General features: G+C 35.7%; 1 protein-coding gene across 4 annotated transcripts in view; it reads right to left on the reverse strand.

Moving 5' to 3' along the window:
* The window catches only part of LOC121367466 (forkhead box protein P1-like), a 118,488-nt gene that overhangs the window by 45,134 nt on the left and 59,949 nt on the right, over positions 1-13,405 (reverse strand). For 3 of the 4 annotated variants that reach the window (XM_041491650.1, XM_041491651.1, XM_041491648.1), the window contains exon 4: positions 12,849-13,122. In XM_041491650.1, the coding sequence (XP_041347584.1) occupies positions 12,849-13,122 (274 nt within the window). The remainder of the gene's footprint in view (positions 1-12,848; positions 13,123-13,405) is intronic. The other variant, XM_041491649.1, reaches the window with a different exon arrangement.

Raw genomic sequence — 13,405 nt, forward strand, 5'->3', positions numbered from 1 at the left:
TTTCTGAAAGCCCGAGTTGTTTTTTTAAATGAATATTTTTATACATTGTAAATATATGTAGTTATATATTTGGTCTTCTCTGTTTGACGAATACTGGCGGGAATTTACTAAAAATGTAATGAATACATTTTACTGTACTGTACTGCACTGATTTGTAAGTACAGTACTGTACTGTATTGTACTGATTTATATAATACAGTACTAAACTGTATTGTATTGTACTAAACTGTACTGTATTGATTTGTACAGTACAGTACTAAACTGTACTACTGTACTGTACTGTGTTGTACTATACTGTACCAAACTACTGCACTGTATTGAACTGTATTGTATTGTACTAAACTACACATATACAACACTACTAAACTACTGCACTGTATTGAACTGTATTGTATTGTACTAAACTACACATACACGACACTGTACTAAACAGTAACTACTGTACTGTATTGAACTGTATCATATTGTACTAAACTACACATACACGACACTGTACTAAACAGTAACTACTGTACTGTATTGAACTGTATTGTATTGTACTAAACTACACATACACGACACTGTACTAAACAGTAACTACTGTACTGTATTGAACTGTATTGTATTGTACTAAACTACACATACACAACACTGTACTAAACTACTGCACTGTATTGAACTGTATTGTATTGTACTAAACTACCCATACACGACACTGTACTAAACTACTGCACTGTATTGAACTGTATTGTATTGTACTAAACTACACATATACATGTATGGCATTGTACTAAACTACTGTACTGTATTGAACTGTATTGTATTGCACTAAACCACACATATACATGTACGACACTGTACTAAACTACTGTACTGTATTGAACTGTATTGTATTGTACAAAACTACACATACACGACACTGTACTAAACTACTGCACTGTATTGAACTGTATTGTATTGTACTAAACTACACATACAAGACACTGTACTAAACTACTGCACTGTATTGAACTGTATTGTATTGTACTAAACTACACATATACATGTATGGCATTGTACTAAACTACTGTACTGTATTGAACTGTATTGTATTGTACTAAACTACACATACAAGACACTGTACTAAACTACTGCACTGTATTGAACTGTATTGTATTGTACTAAACTACACATATACATGTACGACACTGTACTAAACTACTGTACTGTACAACTCTATCCTGTACTTGTCTATCCTGTACTGTAAACCATATTCTGTCACACAATCACATTTACATACGTGTACTTCATGTCATCTGACAAATGTTTGAAATACTCTGCAAATTTGCCGCAGATTTTTTGCTTGTTATTTATTTTCTCTTCCGACATATCTTCTGTTTGATATGATAGCCCGTGGCAGTGGGCGAAAATCCATGAAGAATCCGTGAGGAGACATGAGGGCAAGAAATGCTAACAACAGTCAGACATATTTGATTTGCGGGTCGCGGAAGGTCCTGCAGGAATATAAAGGCATTTCGACATGTGCATCATCTCTTGTTTATTCAGAATCAAAATCAAACAGGCCAATACTGAATCTGATTGAATTTTCCCCTCTCCTGCCTGCCTATATTTGACTCCTGTCGAGTAATTCTAAATATTGGTATTTTCCCCAAACTAAAACATATTTCCCTTGTCAATAAAACGGGGCTCATATTTATCGCCAGTTAATTTCGTCGGGCTGTGCAGGAATGATTTTTAGTGATGGTAAACAAAGCACTGAGCTGGAGGAAAGCGGTTGACATTTCTGCCAATAAACCCTAAATAAACTTTGCCGCAGACTCCGGTCCACTTTAATTCCTTCAGTTTCATTCACGCACCGACTTGGGTAAGCAACACAAAATAGCGCGATGGTGACAGTATTACCAGTAAATTAACTTCTGCTTTTGATCGGGCAGTATTTATTTTGTGGTCAATGTTTACACCCGTGTGCATGAAGATCATCTAATTCGCTGGTCGATGACAGGAATTATTCACAGAATTTACGCAGCAACATCTTTTATTTTGACCGCTTCCCTTTGAACTCTCTGTTTCCATAGCAAGAAGCGGCTCAGGGGTAGAGCCCTCGTGATGGGTTTCAGGACTGATCTCTGTTCGTATGAAAGCCATGCAGGCATAATAAGTATAGAGCATGTACAAGATATTATAAATTACATACTTGGTAGCCTATAGTTTATGACACATTTATCCATTTAATATTACAATAAAATCCCTTCACTTACACACTGATATGGGTTTTTTGTTTGCGTTTTTTTGCATTTTTTGGTGGGATGGTGCATATAAAAGATCCCTTGCTACTAATGGAAAAATGTAACAGGTTTCCTCTCTAAGACTATGTGTCAAAATTACCAAATGTGCCAATGGTTAATAAATCAATGTGCTCTAGTGGTGTTGTTAAACAAACAAACTTTACTTTTTGATATGTTTTTTATGCATTTATATTAGTCCTTGTAGTTAAAGTTTGTTTTGTGGTGTCCTGTACAGTCCTTGTACAGTTAAAGTTTGTTTTGTGGTGCCCTGTGCAGTCTTTGTACAGTTAAAGTTTGTTTTGTGGTGCCCTGTACAGTCCTTGTACAGTTAAAGTTTGTTTTGTGGTGCCCTGTACAGTCCTTATACAGTTAAAGTTTGTGTTGTGGTGCCCTGTACAGTCCTTGTACAGTTAGTTTGTTTTATGGACCCTGTACAGTCCTTGTACAGTTAGTTTGTTTTACGGACCATGTAGTCCTTGTACAGTTAAAGTTTGTTTTGTGGTGCCCTGTACAGTCCTTATACAGTTGAAGTTTGTGTTGTGGTGCCCTGTACAGTCCTTGTACAGTTAGTTTGTTTTATGGACCCTGTACAGTCCTTGTACAGTTAAAGTTTGTTTTGTGGTGTCCTGTACAGTCCTTGTACAGTTAAAGTTTGTTTTGTGGTGCCCTGTACAGTCCTTGTACAGTTAAAGTTTGTTTTGTGGTGCCCTGTACAGTCCTTGTACAGTTAAAGTCTCTTTTGTGGTGCCCTGTAGTCCTTGTACAGTTAAAGTTTGTTTTGTGGTGCCCTGTTCATAGGAAAATGCATTTAAAAAGTGTTAAGAGTAGCGTATTTGGTGACAGCATGCTTTCTCTCTTACCATTACACAAAGTGTAAACAAAATGTTAAATATTAATGCTAGACATTAAATAACTTGTTTGAAATATGATGTGTGATGTAGCTTAGCAGTAGAGCAAACACCACAGTGCAATGGATTATAAGATTACTGTGAAATCCTTTATTTGTGTTGCCTTCAATTTTAATGGTTTTGCTAAAAAAAAAACATATTTCGTTGGGTACTTAAATCGATAGATTAAAAAGACAGTATCATAAATTTGTATTATATGTATATGTGTATTATATTTTCATTGTGTTCATTAATTTGTTCACTGAAAATCATCTGACCATAATCAAAAGTGATTTCACAGTAATCATGCATCTTCAATAAGACTCTGGGAGTTTTCCCTTCTAAATAGTGTCCCGCGATTCATGGTACATTAAAGCCTGTGGTATATACTATCCTGTCTATGGGAAACGGAATATAAAAGATTCCATGCTGCTTTTTCAAAAGTGATGGCAGCATGTTTCTTCTCTCTTGAAATAACCATATACATGTAGTATATGTGTAATATATCAAATAGCTGTATTAAAATAGAAGGTTGTTTTGTTTAACGACACCACTGGAGCACATTGCGTAATTAATCATCGGCTACTGGATGTCAAACCTTTGGTAATTCTGACACATAGTCATCACAGAAAACCCGCTACATTTTTCTTAATGCAGCAAGGGATCTTTTATATACACTTTCCCACATACCACGGCCTTTGACCAGTTGTGGTGCACTGGTTAGAACGAGAACACTGTATCCTTTTTCTTTCAAAACTGGGTGAGGAGTCTATAATTCATTACTATGTGTTAGTTTTGATTTTATAAACTAGTCTGAGTGGCAGTCCTCTGTGATGGCACAGGAGAGATGAAATCTCCAGTAAAGGATCTTCTTGAGAGTGGCTGCCCTATAGATGAGGAACTAGATCAGGGCCAAGGTTATCCAAACTGCAGAAAAATGTCTGCTAGACTGGTTTATGCAATTCACTGTAAACCAAATGGCCACATCGGGAACCAATCAAATAATTCACGCTGAACTTAGGGAGAGATTTATGGAATCAACCACTATTTTGCCAAATTCACATTGTACAGAGATACGGACCTGATCATGCATTACAGTTTTGTCGTTCAGACAGACAGAAATGTTTTATTTAACGATGCACTCAACACATTTTATTTACGGTTATATGGCATCAGACATATGGTTAAGGACCACACAGATTTTGAGAGGAAACCCACTGTCGCCACTACATGGGCTACTCTTTCCAATTAGCAGCAAGGGATCTTTTATTTGCGCTTCCCACAAGCAGGATAGCACAAATCATGGCCTTTGTTGAACCAGTTATGGACCACTGGTCGGTGCAAGTGGTTTACACCTACCCATTGAGCCTTGCGGAGCACTCATTCAGGGTTTGGAGTCGGTATCTGGTTTTGTCGTTCAGATTCCTTGTGGCTAATCAGTAACCCAAAGAGTAACCTCTGCGGAAGCAGCCAGTTTTTCTTTTCAGCCTCTAGACAAAGCATCGCAATTATAGTAGGTGGTTACAAGTGTCACTGAACACTCTCCAAAGTGGTCAGACTAAGCCCACAGTTAAAAGCTGGGGAATGACAGGTGTGTGGCACAGATAGGAACAAGAGACAAGCACCTGACATCATTGGAGACAAGGACCGGGATGTGGAAATGGACAGCGAAATAAGTTAAAAGATAGAAGTTGCCAGATCGAAAAGAAATGAGATGTAATTCAAGAGTAAAAAAGGAAAGGGGGCAGTGGGATTTAAAAAAAAAGAGAGGAAAAAAGCACAAAAAAAGCATCACAATTATCAAGTGTTACACACCTAACAGCCACATATTAAAATTTGCTCGAGCCTTGTTAAACAAACATTCCTTTCCTTCAAACCAGTTTCCAAGCAATTTCTCAATACAGTCTCAAACACTGAGAACTAAAGCCTGCAGCCACTGTTACAATTAACGGGTCCAACGAAAACAAACAAACAATCACGTCCTGCCTCAACTAATAAGCACTACTGGTATGCTGGTAATTAAACTGGTGTTTGCTTAGTATTGGAGTTTTTACCAGCGAGGTTTTGCACTAAATTGGAATTGTTTCATTGTGTATGTGTCAACATGGAGAGTTTCACACTGTGAAGCAAGCAGCACCACTGATGACAATCTTACTAGCTCGTCTTCAATACTTAAAGAGGCTTTATCATAGCCGAACGTTATCTTGTCCTGGACGGAGAAGCTAGCGAGAGTTGACACCTGCACCCGTGAAAGGCGTGTGCTACAAAACCTTGCTCTGAATGTGCATGTTAAATCCTATGACCATGATGAGCTTTGCTTGTTTTGGAATATTTGAGTTACATACGTGTCAATACAACCCATAGGATTTTAACAGTTAATAATAATAATAATATAATAATAATAACTTTATTTAATGAGGGCGACAGGTTTAGCACAAGCTAATCTTCCACTTGGCCCTCAACAATACATTGAAATACTGGAAAAGAAAATACATAGATACTAAGTACTATATTGACACTAAAGTCTCAAAACATAATTATTATATAGAATACAAATTAATCAGCCAAATAAACATCCATGAAATATTGTTTCAGGCTGGATTTAAAGTTTGCAACTGACTTCTGGTGTCTAATATCAAGGGGTATTGTATTCCATATCTGAACACCTGAGTAACTGAAGATTTTTTATATAGTTCAGTATGAGGCCTTGGTAACTGAAGTTTGTTTTTGTTAGAGGATCTTAGGTTATAATTACAGGTTTCAGATATTGGGGTAAGGAGAGATGTAATGTATTCTGGGGAGAAGCCATTTAGTGCTTTATATACCATTATGCCGATGTGGTATTTTATTCTGTCAGGGAAAGGTAAAATATTTAGTTCCCTGAACATGTTTTTAGATGGAGTTATTAATGGTTTGTTTAAAATTATTCTCATTGCACGTTTTTGCATTTTTAGAATTTGAACCACTTGTTCCTTAGCACAGTGTCCCCAAACAGTAGCAGCAAAGTTGAGAATTGGAACAACGTATGCATTATAGAAAACTGTTTTGGCAGCTTGATCTAAGTATATATTAAGTCTTCTGAGAAGTGAGATAGTCGAGGCCAATTTTGAAATCACTTTTCTAATGTGTACTGTCCAGGTCAGTGACTCATCTATATAAACACTAAGTACCTTTTGCGATTTTACTGCATTAAGTTTTTCATTGTTTAGTGTAATTTGTATTGAGTGCTGCCTGGCTATTTTGTATGTTGTACTTACTAACATACAAGTTGTTTTCTGAAGATTACGAGCCATATTGTTATTTGTGCACCACTTTTGAATGCCCAATAAATCCACCTGCAAATTTAACTCTAGTTCTGTTAGGTTACTACCATATGTGTGCATGGTTGCATCATCGGCATACATGTCAATAGAGCAGTGTTTGGCATACAAGGGCATATCGTTTATGTAGATAATAAATAGTAGTGGACCGAGAATTGAGCCTTGGGGGACACCGGTCAGTACTTGCTGTGATGAGGATTGTAAGTTCTCAACTTTGACAATCTGCTGACGATTTTGTAGATAGGAAGTAAACCATTTGAGACTGATCAGAAACATTTTTCTATAGCATCCATTTATAAGTCATAGCTAAATGTTGTCATGAAAAGAAAATTAAACTAAATGAATGAATGAATGAATTAAACTAAATGAATGAATGAATGAATGAATGAATGAATGTTTAATGCTATCTCAGTATGGTCATCAAGTAATACTGGGTGTCCAAAAAAGCTAAGTATTAAATAATGACATTAATGCAATCAGCAGGGTTTAAATTATGTACCTTAAAATCTTGGAAGCTAATGCATACATTTTTACAATTCTAAAAAGAAATTACCATAAGAGTACAGCTGTTTAAAATGTGTCAACGTACAAGAAATGCAGTGTCCAGTTTCAGATGATTTCAAACCCACAAGCACCTAGTAGGGCACTCATAGTCTATTTTGTTTTTATTATGTACAGTGTATCCTCAAATTATTTTTTTGGCAGAAAGCCTGATCAGGTATCTAATATTATGATCATAGCAATGAATCCATGGTCTTGCTTGACAACAAACACTACTATCAGATAAGCTACTTACGACTACCAAATAACAGCAAGGGATCTTTTTCTGTTGAGTCATGAAGCATATATCAATTAATTAATGGTTACCTCGAGTTGTTTTTAGTACTTTCCCATATTCTGTTACTTAGGGTGGGATTGGGATGGATAACCCCAAATTGACTTTCTTTTCCTATATTCACAGATTTCTATTAATAATTGGATCTCAGATTTACTGACAACTATGGTATTTTCCACATGACCCGTATTTTGTTGTTTTATAAACCTTGACTTGAATTGTCCAAGAACAGTGGGGAGTCGGGATCAATTACTAGAGTTCGTGTGTAGTTACAAACTGCATAAACTACACTTGTATATGATTAACAGACCCAACACGAAAATCAATACAAAGCGTTAATCAGATTTATTGACATAATAAATGCATACAGTCCACATATTTGACCTCTTATAGATTCACACAGCATACAATTACCTTGCTAGCTACCATCTAGCTACTTCTGTGTACAGTATTTTACTGCATAGATATTAAAAATGGGCTATATCTCAAGTATGTGTTTTTATTTTCCATAAGCCAATTTTAATTTTTTTTTTAATTCTGTATTTTATTGTTTAGATATTAAAAATGGGCTATATCTTGAGTATATGTATTTTTTTTAATTCTGCCACAATATTATACAGTATTCACCTTGATTAAAATTTTCCTTCAAGCTAATATTTTCAGTTTTAAAATGTCTGTATACCGTATTTTATTGTCAAGATTTTAACTTTCAGTAAAAAATAAAATAGCCAAGCTGAAACACTAAACTGTGTAGACAATAAAAAATAAAATAGCCAAGCTGAAACACTAAACTGTGTAGACAATAAAAAATAAAATAGCCAAGCTGAAACACTAAACTGTGTAGACAATAAAAAATAAAATAGCCAAGCTGAAACACTAAACTGTGTAGACAATAAAAAATAAAATAGCCAAGCTGAAACACTAAACTGTGTAGACAATAAAAAATAAAATAGCCAAGCTGAAACACTAAACTGTGTAGACAATAAAAAATAAAATAGCCAAGCTGAAACACTAAACTGTGTAGACAATAAAAAATAAAATAGCCAAGCTGAAACACTAAACTGTGTAGACAATAAAAAATAAAATAGCCAAGCTGAAACACTAAACTGTGTAGACAATAAAAAATAAAATAGCCAAGCTGAAACACTAAACTGTGTAGACAATAAAAAATAAAATAGCCAAGCTGAAACACTAAACTGTGTAGACAATAAAAAATAATTATCAACTGACAAATTCAGCTAAGGATAAGGTGATCAACCACTGCATATAAAAACTATTTTTTATTAAACAATGCTCTTATTTGCTTTAATCCATCCCCGACACAAAAACTAATGTTTTACAACCAAACCACCATCACCATCACCACCACCACCACCCCTTACTCCACATTTTGTAATCAAGAAAGGAATAGGCTGTTTAACAGCACCTCAGACCTTGGCCAACATTTGGTTTTGTAACATGGGATCTTTTATAGTCATATTCCCAACAGAACAGCATATACCACAGCCTTTGATTGTTAATTGTAAGACCACTTACACTTAAATAATTTTAATTTTAAAAAACAAACAAACAAAAAAATTATTTTTAAAAATAACAAAATAAATAGAAATTAATAAAAAAAAAAAAATTTTTTTTTAATCAAGAACCACAAAGTAGCAAAAAAATCCACCAGATTATTTTGGCTTTCTCTATCCAGTGTTTAAGCCTTAGATTAACATGTCTTAACAGTAACGTTCTTTTCTCACCCAACACGAAGCAGTTGTAGAACGACAACTCTTAACAATCCTAAAGCTCGCCTAAACAAACAGGAGTAAGATGGTGAGGTTGGGAGACTTCTTAAAGCCAATCTGTGTCGGGGCGCGACACCGCCACGTCAAACACCGCCGGTCAAGTAACAGGTACAGTAACGCACTCGCGCGGGTCAGGTGGCATCCCAGTGCCGGCAGTCGACACAACCGGCGTCGGGCGACAGCAAACAAATCTGCGATAGTCGTATTTATACATTAATACTAATTGGTACGTAATGGTTTCAGGTCTGGGGATTGATCAGACTTTGTTGAATGACACACTGGTGGTATCATCAGACAACATACACCAGTTCTCATCACACCAGATAGAGATCTAATACGTGGTACGTAATGGTCACAGATCCAGAAGTGTTCCGTGTTCATTACACTACAAACTGGTGGTAACAATAGCCAACACACACCACAGGTAATCATGGTCCAGCACAGATCAAATAAACCTGTGACATTTATATTTATACATCTATAATGCATGTGTAATTGGTACATAATGGTTAAAACAAATTATCTGGATATGCTAATTCTTTGTTAAACATATGGTGTAACAAACAGCAGTCATAAAATTTGAACCTTTCATGTTCAGCATTACATACATACAGATTTAATCAACCACAATGTAGGTCACAGAAAGTATGTACTGTAAATCATGAAAATAATGCACAACAATACTATGTTAGAATAAAGCCTGAAGTAATTTGGGGGGGGGGGGGGTTGGGATTAAAACAAGAATTTGGCACAATATTATATTGTCTTGTTCAGTTTGTCAAAAAAGATATTTCTGAACTAAATAAGACTTCAAACAATGATGAATCAAGAAACTGCCTGTTTTAATATTTTTTTCAGAAAAGCTTCTTTTAATATTGTTTGTGTTACATTTACTTTCTACGGACTTCAAACAATATTCATATTTTGACAGATGTATATATCTTCATTTTCTCTCTCTTTTTTCTAATTTAAAATTAAAATTCTTGGTGGTATTATCAGTAAAAACATTTAATGCATGAAGCAATTACTGTGCTGATATATCAATCACACTTTTCACATTAATAACCTGCAGCATTAAGGTTATGCTTTAGATTATTTATACACAGTTCAGTCATATGTGGGACAACTATTAAAGTCTAAAACGGGATCTAGATGCACTGATATATGTAACTAAAATGAATGTTGAAATCCAAATCAAAACACATTAAGTTATTTTTGCAATGAAGAAAACCCATATACATTAAGATTTAAATCAACAGCAATTCAGGTAATGGGTTAAACGTTAACTTCAATTATGTTTTAATTTCTCTTGTTACCTGGTATTGATTTGTACCTTAATTTAAATAAGTGTTGAGATGGATATATATATATAAACATGTGTTAGCTACAAGCAAGAACATTACAGCTGGTCTGAATCGATGGTACGACAAGAAGGTTTAAACATTAGATGCTAGCTGTTTGTTTTGTTTAACGACACCACTATAGCACATTGATTTATTAACGATGCTAGAAGATCTAACTATAAGGTTACTACAGCAACGATTCTTTACTTAATCATTAACTTGGCTTTGTTTTCAAAAATGTATTAAACAAACACATCGTTTGGATTAAAATAGTTTAATGGTTTGACTACACATATACTTCTTTGTCTCTTTTCTAGTTTCTTTCAAATCCAGTTGTACATAATACCCTCTTTACCTCAGTTTGATTGTTATTAAAATACATTTGTATACAAATTTTACCTGTATACATTACTATAGTACTATATTATAATAAAGTAATTATTGCCATATATTATATGTATATAGGACCTGGTCAGTTGGAAAACCTGTGCCCAATCCTTTTGTTGTTTATGCAATAAAATGTGTCAATCAAACTTATCTTTGACAGACAGCTCAGATACCTGTGCTCAGGACAATATATTTAAACTTAAACTGGACATCAGCACAAATATTAATGAATCACTGGCCACACTAATGTATTGGTTAAGTCAGCCACTATAAGTATAAGCCTGGTAGTGTTTGAGTTCAGATTCCAGTACTTTCCACCAGTTTAAAAAAACATATTTTTGTTCAATGAGATATTGAGAGAGGAAACCCGCTGTCACCACTTCATGGGCTACTTTTTCCAATTTGCATCAAGGGATCTTTTATATGCACCATCCCACAGACAGGATAGTACATACCACGGCCTTTGTTACACCAGTTGTGGAGCACTGACTGCAACGAGAATTAGCACAATGGGCCCACCGACAAGAATCGATCCTAGATCGATCGCGCATCAGGCGAGCGCTGTACTTGTTTAATGATGTCTGAACACTAGAACAGACAGATTTAAATTAATCACCGGTTACTGGATGTTAAACATTTCAGAATTCTGACATGTAGTCATCAGAGGAAACCTGCTACATTTTTCCTAACACAGCTAGGGATCTTTAAATGCAGTTGTCCTATAGACAAGACAGCACATGCCACAGCCTTTGAATTACCAGTTGTGGAACAGAAACAACAAAACAATCAGAGAATTAGTCCACCAAGGCGATTCGATCTTTCGACTCAATCACCTCAGGCACGCACTTTACCAATGGAGCTTGCTCCCGCCACTGCTTCTACCAGAGCGAGTACAGCTGAATGGGGAGGTGTAAGACAACTATACTGACTTCTCTCACTCTAATCACTAAGACTAACCATTAACCACAGACTGCCCACATAGCTGAGGTGTGCACCCAGGGCAGTGAACATGAACATTAAATGGCTATAAGAATGCATGCTTATAAAATTATGAAAATCCAGACTTTGGTGACATCTGAACAGCTGCATAAAATGTGTAGTTTTGTCGTGGTATTTTATAAAGATAAGGTCACAAATACAAATAAAAGAGGTATTTCAAACACAGGTCTCCTTTTTGTCCTGATTAGAGCATACTGTTTATTACAATCGGCCTCGGTGGTGTCGTGGTGAAGACATTGGACATAAGGCTGGTAGGTACAGGGCAAGTTTTAATGACTCAATGGGTAGGTACAGACTGAGTTTTAATGACTCAACGGGTAGGTACAGAGCGAGTTTTAAAGACTCAATGGGTAGGTGTATTACCACTACACCCTCTTCTTTCTCACTAACCACTAATAACTAAGTCACTGTACTGGGCAGACAGCCTAGATAGCTGAGGTGTGTGCTCAGAACAGCGTGCTCGAACCTTAATTGGATAAAAGCACGAAAATAAGTTGAAATGAAATGAAAGTTTATTAGAAATAGTAATATATTTTTTTAATTATTCAAATTTGATTAATTTAATGATTATTCCTAGTCCCAGTGCTGTGTCTATATATATGTGTGTATAAAGCTTTTGATCTCTATAATCTGAAGACATTTTAAAATTATTTGTCCCAGTGATTTCTTGACAACCCAAAAAGGAGATCTGTATACAAAATGTTCCTAAAGTTAGGCTCAGACTACCAACTGTCACAACAAAGTTGGCCAACTTTCTTTCTGCTCCCATCAATTCTACAATTGTCCAGTTGCCAGTCTCAGCGCTCTTACAACTCGATTCTCGTTGTATAACCCATTAGGTGTTAATCTGAGCGCACATAACATAAGTTGGGAGTCGGAGAAATTACAATGCAACCATCGAATTGGCCAACTTTCCCTTGACAGCTGACAGTTTGATCCTAGCATAAAGTGAATTAAAATGGACAAAGGGCATCCAAAGACAACTATAAAGCATTGTTAAGAGAGAGAAATGTTTTCACTCACTCTGAGGTAGTCCTCCGAACGGCTGCACCAGACAGGCGAGCAGGTACTGCCGTTGTTGTAGCTGTATCTGCTGAATCTGCTGAATGAGCTGTTGTTGCTGTAGTGCGAGCTGCTGCAGTTGCTGCTGTGTCTGCTTGCTGTTCTTCGTCTTCTCCTGCTGCTGCTGCTGTTGTTGCTGTTGCTGGATGATCTGTGACTGTTGCAAGACGTTCAGTTGTAGCTGCTCATTCAGTTGGTGCAACACGTTGTCATGTAACTTCTGCTGCTGCTGCTGCTAAGAGAAACACAAAGAACGTTAACACCTTTGAAAAACACTTTTTGATGTACCTGTATAAGAATTGTAATAAAAAACTTTGTTTGAATTTACTGATATGTATCAGTCACAAATTCTATAAAATTGCATAGCGTAAAGAAGTAGTTTTGCTAAATTTGATACTCTTAAATAGGTACAATGCTAAATTCTTAAAAAATAAAATACAATTTTTATAATTAAGACAAGTGAAATAGTTCAAAATACACATAAATCAAGTTTTTTTCCTCATCATGGTAAGTTTTCC

Source organism: Gigantopelta aegis, chromosome 3, assembly GCF_016097555.1.
Source record: "Gigantopelta aegis isolate Gae_Host chromosome 3, Gae_host_genome, whole genome shotgun sequence".
Classification (NCBI taxonomy): domain Eukaryota; kingdom Metazoa; phylum Mollusca; class Gastropoda; order Neomphalida; family Peltospiridae; genus Gigantopelta; species Gigantopelta aegis.